Genomic DNA, 16,094 nt, shown 5'->3' with positions numbered 1-16,094 from the left:
AGGTAGTTAAATCCGTCAGAGGGGAAACACGAAAAGTGCACCTCTGGTGTCATGTGTTAACAGATGGTGACAGTAAAACCCTAGCATTGTTGACAACAGTGCTGTGAACGCCACTGCTGAGAACTAAACTACAGCCTGCTGAAAGGGTTAACGCTCTAATTTTGTCGGCAAAGCTACTGGTTTCTAGCCACAAAATTGAACAACACTCGAGATGGAGAGGCCCATCGCAAGAAGCTTTAATTGAAGCCAGCTTGATGTGTAGACACGTTTATTATGTAACAGTTAGACTGCCAGCCACCCAAATAGACCATAATAAAGCTCAGCTTTGCACAGCTGAACTCCAAAACACAATTCAAACACCAATCCTGCAACAACTGTGATGAAACCATAGTCGATGCTCTGTTTAAGAGCTTAGCTTAAATATGTGCTAACCGCACTTAGACTCATAATAAGGAAATAAGCTGTGCCTGCAAAACCTTGGGGGAAAAAAATACAAGTCTTAATGCAAGTCTGAGTTGGTGAAATTAAATGCAGCCAGTGAGATTTATTCAAAACACTGCAATTTTTCTGAAGGCACAATCAAAATCTGTTGAGCTCCCATTAATTCAAACTAAGTATATTAGCACTCCGAGCCTTGAAAACACATTTAAATTGTTGGAAAGCCTTGGGCCTTGGAAAACTTCATATTATGCTTCACTTTTGGCACGATTCGTCAATTATCTGTATTTAAATATTTTGATACGGGACATTATCTTCAAAAGAAATGGATGTATGAGAAGGCAGACTGGGCCTACACGATATTTTTGTCGGTCACGATAGTCACTGTGTCAGATTACACGATTTTGACTCCTAAAATCTTGTTGTGGCGTGGACAAGAAACATGTCAGACTACACTTTGCTTCCCGACCATTCATCGCGTGCTGTCTTTAACGACGCGTGTGATGTCATCGAGAAGGCGGAACTAGCGACTGACTTCCGAAAACGAGTGTAAACATTGCTGAAGCGCTTCCGCTATAGTTCGCCAGCATTTTTCTTTCTTTCTTCTGTCGTGGTAGTCCCTCGATGACACATCATACAGGCAGGATCCATAATCCCACCTAGCAGCACCATCATCTCTTTCGTTTTGCCATGTTTGAAACCTGTGTATGAAAGGGCTTCTGTGCTGCTATTGGTCAACGTCACCAATGTGACAGAACCAAGCGGCAACCTTCCGCTCTCTCTCGTGAAGCCAACACGGAAGTGACTTAAACTGTAATTCATCGACTGGCCGCTAGAGGCTGGCTGCAAAAGGGAGACAATCCCATAGACTCCCCATGTTAAAATACCCAACTTTACAGCAGAAAAAACATGTTTACAGCCTGGTTCAAAAAATGATTTTGGTCTATATAGCTAATTTTGCCCTTCATGACAACTGTGAGGGGGGTGAATTTTTTTATAACTCATCCGTTTAAATTATATTAAGCCTTAAAGTTCTGAATAATTAAGGGCGTGGCCACTTGAGTGACAGGTGGATTGCCGCTGCTGTCACCACCGTCGAGGTAGGTGGGTGTGGTTTCAGCAGCCAACTCCCGCCTCTTTGCCCATTTTTGATTACCCAGGAGTGACGCGCTGCCAAGATGGCGACGGCCAGCTCCGCCCACTTTGAGCTTCAGAAACGTTCTTCAGGAACCTATGGGTGATGTCACGGACACTACGTCCATGTTTTTATACAGTCTATGGACAGGACTCGTCGTGAACGATGGAAAAAAAATTAAACATGCTAGTCTTTCTGTCGTGATGTCGTGAAGCATCGCAGACACGGAATCGGTTGTCGTCCACTATGACACACTACACGAGCTGAAACGATAGAATCTTACGTCCCGACGGCCATTGTCGTTTACGAATCCCCACGACACCCTACGTCAAGCAAATCGTGGCAAAATCAGGCTAAAACCCTGTAGTCTGAACCGGGAATTAGAGGCTACAGTAAGCTGGTGAAGATGTGAATGCTCAGGTCATTTGGAGAACAATCGTTAGCTGCCTTCAGAAAGACTCGTATCCCCCCAGTATCTCTTGCTCTGTTGGATCTCAGTCTGGTTTTATTCCTCTCCCCCACATTTATCAGCAGAGCATCTTTGGATCAGTAGGAGAGTCTGAAATGGCAGTTTTCCAAACAACACTAACCACATTCTGCTGTTACATTCCAAACAAGAATCATATTTATGATGTGTGCTTTTATGCACATGGACACTTTTTTTTTTTTTTTTCCCCATTTGATTTAAGTTACTTTATTCTGTGTGTGTCAGTTCCAGCTGGAACATGAATATGAGGCTAATGATCAAACAACTTAAAAGAAAATAGCACTGCAGCAAATTGTTAATGAAGCTCTTTTGAGAGCATGAGTTGCTGAACATGATGTGGGTAGCTGAGTTTGTGTCCTGTGCGTCTGGCAGCTTGTGTTGTGTTAAGGATAAAATTAGACAGTATATACCTGCTTCCACCTGAAAGTACATCTTCATTAATTTGCATAGACCAAACAACAGATGAGTTTACATTTAAGGTTTTACATTTTATCTTATTCCATGAAGCATTTTGGGGCTTGGCACTCTCTGCTAGTTAAGGCTACAAGTAAAAAAATATTTTGAAAACCAACTAATCTGCTGATTATTGCTACAAACATTTAATATTTATTAAACATATAATATATATAAATTGTATATAAACTTTTTATATAATATTTTTATATGAATTAAATAATCATATTGCCTTATACAATTAATATTTAGCATTTTAATTTGGATTAGATATTTCATTATTTTAATATATTAATACTCATTTATTAATTGAAATACTTTTAAGTCGCCTCCCCTTGGAAGTTTGCTGAGAGTGAGAGCGACTGCTCTAGATCTCTGCAGCAAACATTCAGGCTTGTCATTTTCTGTCTGAGATGTTGATGTTAAGCTTGAATGAATGCCAACAACCGTTTATCTTGCTTGCTCATGCTTCGTTCTTGTTATTTGAGCACTTTCCACGCGTTGTTCTCCAAATTAATTTATTTGCTTTGCAAATGTAAGGCTTCATCCATTTTCTGAAGATTTTCCGTTCTTAAGGAGCATTGTGATGTTTCATAACAGTATTGCTCAGTGCTTGTTTGAAGAGGTCAACTATTTGTTGGTTGATTTGTGAATCACGACCCTTACGGACTTTTCTCGTGAATCATATCAGCGCTTCCCAATGCACTGAAGCATCCAGCTGCAGTGTACTCTGATGCCACATTACGTACACAATGAATCGTTTTTTTAATCATGATCATGATTTCTGTATCTCTTGATTTAAACATAATCATCGATTCAATATATATATATTTTTTAATCCTGAAAGTGTTTCTTTTTAATTTGGCATTTGTGTTTTCTTGCATTGGTAACAAGTCTCCACAAGATTTCATGGTTGCAGTTGCCAGATTTCCAGAGTTTAAATCCCCCAATCAGAGCTTTTTCATAAATTGGTAAATTTTCTGCCCAGTGGTTTACTTAATCTTCCCAACCTGGCAACCATCTGCTCGTGCTCTCTCTATATTAAGGAAAAAAGCAGTGATGAGGTGAAAACACGAGCAAACGTGTAAGCTGGAGTTCAGTGATCTCTATTGAGATATTCATGCGGCTGTTTGCTGCGACTAAATCTGCAAACAAACAATGCAAGCTGACGTTCTCTTCATTTGTGCTTATTTGAAAGTGCGTTAATTCTGTAAATGTAAAAAACAAGTCAATAATCGTAATTATGTTTGAGCAAAATAATGATTATTTAAGCAATATCGTGCAGCCTTAACGTACAGGTCAAATATTAATTTCGCCTTTCATCCTTTTGGCCTCTGACCTTTTCAACTGTGGCCACTGAATACCTGGCAACATTAGCATGACGTATCAATAAGTTGGTGGACTGATCCTCCTTGCCTTTTTTCTTGCTGCCTAGCAACCCAGTAAAATCGCCCTTTTGTAACACTTTTCACATGGAGGTTTGCCGCTTGTTTTGTGGTGCATTGAATGCCTGATGCGAGGCACGTGAAAGGGCTACATATGTGAGTTCAGCTTTTAATAGAGTGCTTGGACTTCCAGTGGGTGTCTGATAGCACTGTGAGGTGTGAAGGCTCATGGGAAGGCGAGTGCGACTCTAATGGGGCATGCTAATGAAGTGGCAGAGGGCCGCTGCGAGTGCTGTAGCTCTCATCCTGCGAGGCGTTAACCCTCTCTTATCTCTCCATCCAACCCTCAGCACCATCCTAACCACAGCACAGTCCTGCCCAAGAGCAAAGAGAAGGACGACGAGAAGAAAGAGTCTGACAAATCCAGGGACCGTTCCAAAGAGAGGGAGAAGAAAGAAGACCGGAAGGACCGGAAACGAGTTAGTGGCTCCGTCCCTGACGCTGTTAAAGGATTTGGGCACTTGGTGAGGTTCATAAAGCACTTTTCTCACTTACAACATGGACGTCTAAAGAGCCGTAATTGAGTTGATTTGCGCCGTTTCTTCATCTAGGACTACTCAAACAGCGACCGCGAGATGAGCCAGGAAGCCAAGCGCCGCAAAGATGAAAATGGAATGAGTGAGTCGATTACGCCTATCTTTTAAATTTGTTTTGCCCTCTGCCGAGAGCAGGAGAGGCGAGCTAGCGAAGCAGAACGTTCTCTTTCTCTGCAGAGGAGGCAATCAGAAAGCCCTCCCCGCGGTGGCGGTGCAGCTCTCGTGTGTTATCTGACTCACATGACTGCGCTCTCTCTCTCTTCACACAGGCTCCTCCAAACACAGCAAGAGCGCCAGCCCCTCCGAATCGCCCCACTCCAATGACAAGGACAACAGCAAACGCTCCAAGTCCACCAGCAAGGACAAGAGCGATCTGGCCAAACCGGAGAAGACCTCTGGAGGCAAAAAGGTTTGTGACTGTGTTCTGTTCTACCTATACAACTTACATCGCTCATATCTGGGGTTAAGATGTCAAACAAACCCCTAAAAGTGTTCAACTCGACTCATCCTTTGTGATCCCATTGAGTGACTGACCAATGTCTAGAGAGCAGAATATCATAGTCTATATTAGAAATCTGACAGCAGTGTTAATCTCATTGTTGAGAATATGATGAGGCATAAAAGATACATCATGACTATAATTAAATAAAAAGACAGTGTAGAAAGATTAGATTCAAATCATCATGGTCAATTCAAATGTGTAAAGGCCTGTTCTCACACACAACAATAACTATAGCGATTACTGGAGCTGCATGATTCATCAAAATAGATCCAAATGATGATATGGCTTAGTGGTTATGATTTAAATATGCGCTGTGTGTTTCACAATGAAGCACAGCACTGTGTTAATTTACACGTGATCGGCCGGTGTTTGCTGCTCCACATGAGCTCAGTCTGTGCATCTGCTCTGAGTTTGGGAACACAATATGCACCAGCCATCTTCATAAACCTGTAGTATGAAGGGATTACGGACAAAAGTGCAGCTTTAAGAGCTCCCTGCAGTTTTCTGTCAAAAGGTTTAATGGTTAAATGTTTGAAAATGAAGAAAATAAGACAGCCACGAATATTAGTATTGTAATTTTTACAGTTGTAATGTAAAATAAAATGAGTTATTAATATTTTTATTAGTTTTATTAATATTTGTAATTTTATGGTGAAAATAAGTGAAATATTACAGTACTTTTTTCTTTCTTTTGTTTTAATTTAGTATATATATATATATATATATATATATATATATAAACAGTATTTACTGGAACCATGTCCTGTGGTCTGATGAGACTAAGATAAACTTGTTTGGCTCAGATGGTGTCCAGCATGTGTGGCGACACCCTGGTGAGGAGTACCAAGGAAGTTGTGTCTTGCCTACAGTCAAGCATGGTGGTGGTAGCATCATGGTCTGGGGCTGCATGAGTGCTGCTGGTACTGGGGAGCTGCGGTTCATTGAGGGAAATATGGATTCCAGCATGTACTGTGACATTCTGAAGCAGAACATGGTGCAGATGTGCAGTTTTCCAACATGATAACGACCCCAAACACCGCCAAGATGACAACTGCCTTGCTGAGAAAGCTGAAGGTGTAGGTGATGGAGTGGCCAAGTATGTCTCCAGACCTGAACCCTATTGAGCACCTGTGGGGCATCCTCAAGCGGAAGGTGGAGAAGCGCCATGTGTCTAACATCCAGCAGCTCCGTGATGTCATTATGGAGGAGTGGAAGATGAACTCCATGCCCAGGAGGATTAAGGCAGTGCTAGATAACAATGGTGCTCACACAAAATATTGACACTTTGGACACAGTTTTGACATATTCACTTAGGGTGTACTCACTTTTGTTGCCAGTTATTTAGACAACAATGGCTGTATGTTGAGCTATACAAGTTGCACATTGACTAGTTTAAAGTATATCCAATTTTCATTTCTATAGTATTGTCCCTTGACAACATATAATAAAATGGTTGCTGAAATGTGAGGGGTGTACTCACTTTTGTGAGATACTGTGTGTATATATATGTATATTTTTAGCAATAACAATAATATTATATATTTTTTTATTCTCATTTTTTTTTTATAGCTATATAATTATATACTCACAAATTTGGCCAAATTGTGTAGTCCTACAAAAAAATAAATAATAAAAAAATCAAGCATTTTATGTGTCTCAAATGTTATTTGAAAAATCACAGTTGCCCAGCCCTAATTCTATTAGCATCCACAGGAACAGATAATGAGGTCTTGTTTGTTTGTAAGCGTGTGGTGCAGTTGTGGTCAGCTTCTTTGAATGCTAGCGCTGTTTAAAGCTGGTTGGATTATGATGGGCTGTCAGTGTTTTTATCGTTATATATAGCTTTGATAATTAGATTAGTTTTGACATGGTCATTCTTATAGAATTAGAAAGATTATCAAAAATTCACAGTTGTTGTCTTTGGTGTGAACAGGCCTTAACTTGCATTATGAATATGCCATTGCTGTAACAAATCTAATATCCTACACATCTCCAAGAATTGACTTTAAAAACTAAAATGCAATAACATTGTGAGTATCTCAGGTTTCACTTTATTTGAATCCTTTTTGTTTGAAACATTTAAAGTACTTTTTTTTTTTTTTTTTTTTAATGTGGCAAGCTTTTACAGTTTGATGTATTTTGTATTTTCATGAGGAGACAAACCCTGTGCCTGAAACAAAGCTTTAGAAATGAACACTGCTTGATCATCCTTACATCTGCAGAGAAGCCCTTTTTAACTACATCGAAACTCAACCAAAACACCCAATGCACCAATTAAACAGCAACTGTAGATCCAGTGTGAAATGAAACCATTTCCTGCACGTTCACCGATGCTCTGGTGTTTCCTCTGCTACAGGAGTCCAGGCACGACAAAGAGAAATCCGAAAAGAAGAGAGACAGCACTGGCGCTAAAGAAGAGAAGAAACAATATCCTTTGATGCCTTGAACGCCAACGGCAGCGTGTAGAGATGGAAAGAAGTCATGCTCTTTGTATAGAAATCAGCTTTAAACTGCACTGGAGCAGATCAACAGTGTTTTTTTCCTTAACATTCCTCACTCATAAATCATCAGAAAAGCACAGATAATCCATGCTGACACTCGAGGTGAGCGTTTGAGGACACGTTCCTTTTTATTACTCGTTTCTTAAGAGTGGAGAAATGGGTCAGTGAATGTGAAAAAGAGCGGTAACTGATTTGCAATGTGCTTTTGGATAATGCAGAAGTTTCCCTGAGTGGCACTGGCTGCAGTAGTTCCTGCAGGATTCATCAGCCCAGCTTTCTCATCCATGTCAGCATCTTAATTCACCGTCTGGAAAGAGGACTCCCTCGCACACTTAGGAATCTTGCCTGTATCCAAACTCCTGTTGTTTTGCCTAGAAATGTTGTCGTTTGTATTTTAATCTGCCATTTTTATTGTGATATTTTCAGTGCTTCACTGAAAGTTTGTTTCCTTTAATATTTAGCACAATGTGCTGCTTGCATCACAAACAGATTCAGGTTGAATTGGTGTCGCTCTCAAATGCTTACGTTTTTATGACCTCGCGTATTAGTTTCTTTTCTGTTTTCTTCTTTCTTTTCTTTTTCTTTTTTTTTTTTAAGTAAAAAAGAAAGCTCTGGTTTCCTGAATACTACCTTTTTTCCTTTTTTAAATTCACATGTGACATTTAGACTAGGTGTTTGAAGCCGTACAAATGCTCTATTTGTATATTATGTACACAGAAATAAAATGGTTCCATGTAATAAGACATTTCCTGTTACTTTCATTTCAAATGTACGCCTCCTTTGTGTGTTCAATCACGTTTTTAAAAGATTTGTATCAAGAATGGCAAGCTGGATTTCTCCGTAAATAAGTGGACTGAAAAGGAAGCAATTCATGACTTTCCAAATGACTTCATGGAGTTTTTATCTGGCAGAATCTACAGTGTATGCTTTTTCTAAATAAAATAGTTTTATTAGTGTATGGCATGTCTCTTGTTGTTTTTTATTGGACGCTTAGGGATTTTGCAAAACCAAATAACTGCATTTATTGCGCCAATTTGCTCCCGAACGCCTGACAAGGTAGCATTGGTGAAGAGAATGCATGTGTTTGATATCTTTTTGAGCTCTTCGTGACGACCTCATGAAATACTTCAAATGCACAAGATGAATTTATCAGTTCCACACACACGGCAAACATGAAATATTTGGACACGAGTCACTTCAAAAACTGAATGCCGTTGCATTAGTTACAAAATATAAAGCTGGTTGCATCTGCCACAAATGATGCTAAAGCATTTAAAACGAAATGATTTAAGTCACAAACAAGCCATTTGTTCAGTAAGCATCTCAGTAAAAAGTAGTGCAGTTTTTCACTTTGAGAAATGTGCAATTAATGATATTGAACTTTATGTAGAGCAGTTCTACGTAATCTGTGTTAATGTTACTATTAGGCTTTTCAGTACTTCTAAATGACAAGTAGAGTAGTACTAATACCTATTAATATAAGTATGTAAGCATAGCAATGTAATGTAAACAATCTACTGGTGATTTGGCAATTTATTGGAGGTATGTCAGTTCTCACTAACATTTAGCAAACTATATATATATTGTATATATAGGCTTCTGCAGTTGTTCTTTAAAGTAAATGACAATTTATATTATATATTATACTCTGTGATATTCATTTGTTCAGTAAGCATCTCAGTAAAAAGTAGTGCAGTTTTTCACTTTGAGAAATGTGCAATTAATGATATTGAACTTTATGTAGAGCAGTTCTACGTAATCTGTGTTAATGTTACTATTAGGCTTTTCAGTACTTCTAAATGACAAGTAGAGTAGTACTAATACCTATTAATATAAGTATGTAAGCATAGCAATGTAATGTAAACAATCTACTGGTGATTTGGCAATTTATTGGCGGTATGTCAGTTCTCACTAACATTTCACAAACTATATATATAGTGTATATATAGGCTTCTGCAGTTGTTCTTTAAAGTAAATGACAATTTATATTATATGTTATACTCTGTGATATTGAATGGCATGCTGAAATTTTAAGTGTGGTGTGTGTGTCTAAATAAATCTGAGAATATTTTAAAGAGATCAGGGCCCGTATTCACAAAACCTTTTATCTTACCACTAAGAGTTCTCCTAAATAGCAGTAAAAGTTTTTAGCTAAGAGTTTTCTCTTAAAACCTATTCACAAAGCTGCTGAGACTAACTTTTCCTAAGGAATAGAGAGAAGTCTTGAGCTCAGAGTAAGGGGGCGGGGTTGACCTCGTTGCTATGGATGATGTCAGCATACTTACAAAGTGTGCAAACAGTGATTGGCTGATAGTCTCTGTCAGTGATTTATTCATGGAAATATTGTAGAGTGCAATATTATGTTGCCATATTCAAATAAAGGTTTAAAAATGCAGGCGTGCATGAAAAATGCACGTGTCACTAATTAAACAAGTATATGTTCAGCTAATTGTCAGCCTCTTGTGTGCTTCTCGTAAACAATTAGTGAATATGCATATGAACAGCCTTTTAATTAACAGAGTAGAATAATCATGGCTGATAGTAAGACATGCGAATGTAAAAGAAAACCAAACTGAATGCAAGAACAGCGGTTACTTCTTGCCCAACTTGTTAATGAAAACAAGGATATAATCAAAGGAAAATTTGGAGTTGGGATAACCTACAAAAAAATAAATAAAAAAATCATGCATGGGAAAACGTGTGCCAATAAATGCAGCGTGTTTCTAAAATGTTTATGTTTCAAGGCAGATTGCTGGCAACCGCCATTTTAGCCCGGCTGAAAAAAGCAATAGAAACCATCACAGAATTTGAATGGTTTCACTGGTTATAATGGGAATTGTACTGGTTTTAATGGTAACTGTAATGTGCTTGTTGGTCTCTACTGGTAATTGGTCGACTTCTATTGTTAGCTTGTTAAAACCACTAATGGAACGTCCCAAAACACACTACAGGAAACAATTTTTTTATTATTTTAATGGTTAAAAGTTGATGGTTTGTAATGTTTGTAATGGTATTTGTAGTGGAAACCTTTAGAATTTCTGTGATGGTTTCTTTTGTTTTCTTCAGCAGGGAGGATCGGCCTAGTTTGTGGTTTGGTCTTAGTGATTTAGGAGTCCTCTTCACTACTCCTAACGTTCCACAATTTAGTTTTAGCACTAAAACGCTTTGTGAAATACTCTTAGAGCTAAAATTTAGGAGTCCTGAATTTAGGATTGACGCCCATTATTTTAAAGATTTTCTCCTAACGTTATGAGCTACTTTTAGCCTTAAGATGTTTTGTGAATATGGGCCCAGGTCAATTCTGTTCAATTTCAATATCTATATTATGTAATGCATTTTATGAATATACTCTCAATTAATTTTGAATAGCAAAAATGTTTCATTTAGGAAACAAATGCGAGGCTGTGCTGTTCTGAGTGCCTTCACTGCTAAAGGCCTTTGGATTTAATAGTGTTCAAACTCTTTTCCAAAACTATTACAGAGATCGTCATTATTAAGCTCTGTTATTTTATCTATTAAAAAATTAACAGCACAAAATGTGGCTTGATTTAACACTATCTATCTATCGATCGATCGATCGTCTGTCTGTCTGTCTACATGTCTGTCTGTCTGTCTGTCTATCTATCTATCTATCGTCTGTCTGTCTGTCTACATGTCTGTCTGTCTGTCTGTCTATCTATCTATCTATCGTCTGTCTGTCTGTCTACATGTCTGTCTGTCTGTCTGTCTATCTATCTATCTATCGTCTGTCTGTCTGTCTACATGTCTGTCTGTCTGTCTGTCTATCTATCTATCTATCTATCTATCTATCCATCTATCCATCTATCTATCTATCTATCGTCTGTCTGTCTGTCTGTCTACATGTCTGTCTATCTGTCTGTCTATCTATCTATCTATCGTCTGTCTGTCTGTCTACATGTCTGTCTATCTATCTATCTATCATCTGTCTGTCTACATGTCTATCTATCTATCATCTGTCTGTCTACATGTCTGTCTATCTATCTATCTATCATCTGTCTGTCTGTCTACATGTCTGTCTCTGTCTGTCTACATGTCTGTCTATCTATCTATCATCTGTCTGTCTACATGTCTGTCTGTCTATTTATCTACGTCTGTCTCTGTCTGTTTGTCTGTCTATCTATTTACATGTCTGTCTGTCTATCTATATGTCTGTCTATCTATCTATATCTACATGTCTGTCTCTGTCTGTCTATCTATCTACATGTCTGTCTGTCTGTCTGTCTGCCTGTCTATCTATCTATATATATATATCTATCTATCTACATGTCTGTCTCTGTCTGTCTGTCTGTCTATCTACATGTCTGTCTCTCTCTGTCTGCCTGTCTGTCTGTCTATCTGTCTGTCTGTCTGTCTATCTATCTGTCTGTTATCTATCTATCTTGTGTTCAACAAAACATTTCCTTCTTGGATGAGAAAGTCAATTCGTACATGTGGTGGTGACTCCATCTATTCATAAATTATAATAAATGTTATACCTTCTTTTGACTTTCAGAAGTAAACGTTTTGTGCAGGTACAGCATGTCATGCTTTATAAAGTGAATGGTTTCTTTGTATTCCACGTCGTTATCTCAGCACTAATAACTTGCATTCATGTTTTGAGGATCACAGATTCATTGTGTGCATAAAAAAGCCCCCACACACTCTTCCATTCATTTTTTTATTTTATTTACAAAATGTATTAAAATTCTTTGTACAAGGCCTCACTATCGGGGCTCGGGGAACGACAGCCACGCATGCACGTCTTACATCAGCCTGCCGCCCGGTCACGTCCTCTGAAGTGCTGTTTTACAGGTCAGGAACAGGTCGAAATACGAAAGCTGAAACCCACTTTCTACCGACCCTCTAGAATCTAATGGAAGTCGCAGGGCTTTACTTGACAATCACAAGTTTTCACATGCAGATAGAAAATTTGGGAATTCAGTCACTCGCTTGTGAATCCTTCACTAGAAATGTACAGATTTGTGTTCCACGTGTGTGGTCTTTTAAAAGCTTTTCGTTATAAAACTATCTGTCCATGGTCACGGGATTGGCCGTATTCTCAGTCCCGTGGAGTCACAGTTGGTTTTCCTTCCCTCCAACACAAAACTGTCACAGCAAATGTAAATGTGCTAGCTTCTCGTCAGCTCCTTTTATAAATCTATTGTAAATGTTATTAATCCTAGTCTCGTTTGCTAAATAATTCACCAAACACTAATAATGCTCATCAAATAAAACTAAATCTCAAAGCTTGATTTCATGTGCGAATTATATTCGGAAAACCGTGAGGTAATCAAATACTACATCGTAAAAGCCATGTCTTTTTGTGAATTGCGGTTTATCTACATTAATGTGATCCGATGTATAGCTTCAGTTTCTTGTACAGTATGCCGTGATAACTACAAAACCTTGGAAGTTCATCTCTGTCAAGTATGTGTGTGTGTGTGTGTGTGAATGAAATCGTGTGGTGATTTTTGGTTTTGTAAAATTTGCGTGTGAGAACACCATTATTGAAGGTCAAATGGGGTTTATAGCTTCTGAACTTCCAGCTGAATTTCTTAGAAATATAGATCAGACAAAAGAAAAGCACATGATATACTGCAACATATCCAACCGACTCACAAAGATCCTGATCTGGAATTGAAACGATCCATGATCTGATAAATTAATACACCGATTGAACGAGTGTGAAAGCAGATTTACAGTATTACAAGCGTTTGCTCGACCACTGGGTTCCACAGTCCAGAGAAGACGTCTCGAGTCAGATCGGCTCATTCGGTGTGCTAAGATCGCAAGTGATGGCTTTATTTCTCGCTGTCCATGGAGTTTTTATTTCACAGGGATGATGATGATGGCATTCCGTGGGTTTGTGTGATTGGAGCGATGCAATGCATTTGCATCAGTGTGATACTCTGAATATTCCATAAGGCACTGAAGAAATCTATTCCAATCATTGCGCCGGGCCGTGGTCTTTTGTGAGCGTGCTGTGTCGGCTGGAGCTGATGTGTATGAAAACGGGGAGACCCCTGCTGAAGATCCAGCCTTCTCTGTGAGGTGTCATACCACGCTGCCAGACTGCCGCTCTGCAAACACACACACATCAGAGAGTATCACGCAGTGGGAAAATAAAGTTGTTTTTTTAGCTGATTCTACAGTGCATTATCATCTATCCTCTGATCTCTTCAGCTGCTGTGAAATGTCACATTAAATCTTAAAAAATGTTTAATGCAACATGATCAGAACAATGTACGTGAAAAATCTATAATGTATTTATTTGATACATTACAACATGGACTGCTATGAGAATAACTCCTGCCAAGAACACGTCTCATATTTCACACCAAAATCTAAAGAAAGACGTTGTGCATAGAAGAAAATGAAGGTTTATGTATGTATGTATATATTTAGTTTTCTCCAATTAGCAACTCACCAAATTCTCTTTACTATGAGGTGAAAATATTATTTAAATTGTAAACTAGAGACTGTTATCGGAAATAACTGTTGAAGAACTGAACATTGCAACTACGAGGCTGAAAGTAAATAAATCTCCAGGCCCTGATGATTTCATCTCAGAGTAGTATAAATCTCTTAGAGAATCATTGTCACTTGCCACCTTCAATTGGATATTAAAAGGTGGATTGGTCCCTCCCTCTTGGAGGGAAGCAATTATTTCGGTTATACCAAAGGAAGGTAAAGATAAAACAGTGTGGAAATTTCAGACCTATCAGTGTCTTAAATGTTGATTCCTAACCATTTACATCCATTCTGGCCAGAAGGCTAGATCAAATTATCCCAGAACTTATTCATCTTGATCAGACTGGGTTTGTTAGGCAAAGACAAACTCAAGATAATATTAGGCAGTCTTTACATATTATGAGTTGTATAACTAAACAATGTTGAAGCTTTATTTGTAGGATTGGATGCTTAAAAGGCATCCGATTCTGTTAGGTGGAAGTATCTTTTTATGGTTATGAACTGATTTGGGTTTCACAAGTCCATCATTAAAGTTATTCAAGCATTATATGATAAACCATTAGCGAGGATTAAAGTGAATGGTGATCGTTCCAACCAGTTTACTCTAGAGCGAGGAACATGTCAAGGCTGCTCAATTAGCCCTATTTTATTTGCCCTATTTATAGTGCCCCTTAACCAGTGGATTAGGCAAAAGGACAAAATCATATGTATAGAAATAGGGACAGTTGAGCACAAGGTAGTTGCCTTTGCAGATTACATTTTAGTGTACTTAAAGCAGCCAACCCAGTCATTTCCAGAATTGATGTCACTTCTTGAGTCATATGGATCTTTTTCAGGTTATAAGGGCAATATACAGATAAACCAAGTTCTCACTTTTAATTATAAGCCACCTGGATTCATTATCAGGAATTTTTGTCTCAACTGGGCTCAGCACAGCAGCGTCTCTACTTCCTCCGCAAACTAAGAAGAGCCAGAGCCCCGGCCCCCATCATGTGCACCTTCTACAGAGGCACCATCGAGAGCATTCTGACGAGCTGCATCACTGTGTGGTATGGTGCCTGCAACGCATCCTGCCGCAAGCCCTCTGCATTGCGGGTGATCCCCCCCCCCCGACACAGCTTCTTCAGTCTGCTGCCATCAGGGAGGAGACTGCGGAGTCTCCAGGCCAGGACCAGCAGACTGAAGGACAGCTTCATCCATCAGGCTGTCAGGAAGCTGAACTCCCTCCCGACCTTGCCCCCCCTCCCCTCTTTTGCCCCACGCACCACTGAACTCTGACCCTCTGACGGACTCTCCCACTCCCCCCTCCCAAATACACACACACACTGTCACTTTAATCAGTCTGAATAAGCTCTTTTGCACTACAATCATTATATCTGCACTGTTGTTTACTTCACTGGTTTGCACTCTATCTGCCATGTGCCTTGTGCTGCTTTATATATGTTTTTACATTTGACCTTATTTGTATATTTGTATAGTTGTATTTTATATTTAATCTGTATCTATCTGTATTTATGTTCTACTGTTAGTGTTATCTGTATGCACCAAGGGTCTGAGAGTAACGCAATTTCAATTCTCTGTGTGTATGTGCTGTACATGTGGAAGAATTGACAATAAATCAGACTTGAACTTGAACTTGAACTTGAATCAGTGGCAATGAAATATCTGGGAGTAATCTTATCAAAAGATATATCAGAATTATTTCAAGTTAATTTTGCTCCTCTAATTTCAAAAATTAAAGGAGAGATATCAAGATGGAATCTTATCCCCTTTCTCAGCATGAGCTCAAGGATTGAATCTGTCAAGATGAACATTTAACTGAGACTGCTATATTTATTTCAGTCTCTGCCAGTGAATATACCAATGCAGCAATTCTTAGAATGGGATAAACTATTTTCAAGATTTATCTGGAATGGGCGGAAATGTTAGGTTACTTGCGTAAGCCCGGTTCTCTGAGAACAGAGCGAGGTATCTCACTATGGGAAACACCCCAGGCGTGATAGACTATGGAAGCACGAATTACACCACGTCTGTCCGAAGGACGGACCAATCACAGCTCATGACAAGGAGCCCACCCCCTCCCTATATATATGGCTGTGATCCCCGAAAACAGCATTCTAAGCACG

The 16,094-nt window shown here is 39.0% G+C and overlaps 2 protein-coding genes across 2 annotated transcripts in view; one reads left to right on the top strand and one right to left on the bottom strand.

Moving 5' to 3' along the window:
* LOC107663081 (THO complex subunit 2-like) overlaps positions 1 to 8,235 on the top strand; it is a 100,323-nt gene extending 92,088 nt beyond the window's left edge. The window contains exons 34-39 of the mRNA XM_016453233.1: positions 4,249 to 4,422; positions 4,510 to 4,576; positions 4,764 to 4,903; positions 7,353 to 7,423; positions 7,554 to 7,599; positions 7,716 to 8,235. Coding sequence (XP_016308719.1) covers positions 4,249 to 4,422; positions 4,510 to 4,576; positions 4,764 to 4,903; positions 7,353 to 7,423; positions 7,554 to 7,581 — 480 coding nt within the window. The 3' untranslated portion in view covers positions 7,582 to 7,599; positions 7,716 to 8,235. The remainder of the gene's footprint in view (positions 1 to 4,248; positions 4,423 to 4,509; positions 4,577 to 4,763; positions 4,904 to 7,352; positions 7,424 to 7,553; positions 7,600 to 7,715) is intronic.
* Positions 8,236 to 13,509: 5,274 nt separating this feature from the next.
* Positions 13,510 to 16,094, bottom strand: part of LOC107663111 (glutamate receptor 3) — a 150,663-nt gene continuing 148,078 nt past the window's right edge. Inside the window, exon 16 of the mRNA XM_016453269.1 lies at positions 13,510 to 13,577. The gene's annotated coding sequence lies outside the window, so the exon portion shown is untranslated. The remainder of the gene's footprint in view (positions 13,578 to 16,094) is intronic.

This window comes from Sinocyclocheilus anshuiensis, unplaced genomic scaffold (assembly GCF_001515605.1).
Source record: "Sinocyclocheilus anshuiensis isolate Anshui unplaced genomic scaffold, SAMN03320099.WGS_v1.1 scaffold836, whole genome shotgun sequence".
Taxonomy (NCBI): domain Eukaryota; kingdom Metazoa; phylum Chordata; class Actinopteri; order Cypriniformes; family Cyprinidae; genus Sinocyclocheilus; species Sinocyclocheilus anshuiensis.
This window is presented reverse-complemented; position numbering and strand designations above follow the sequence as displayed.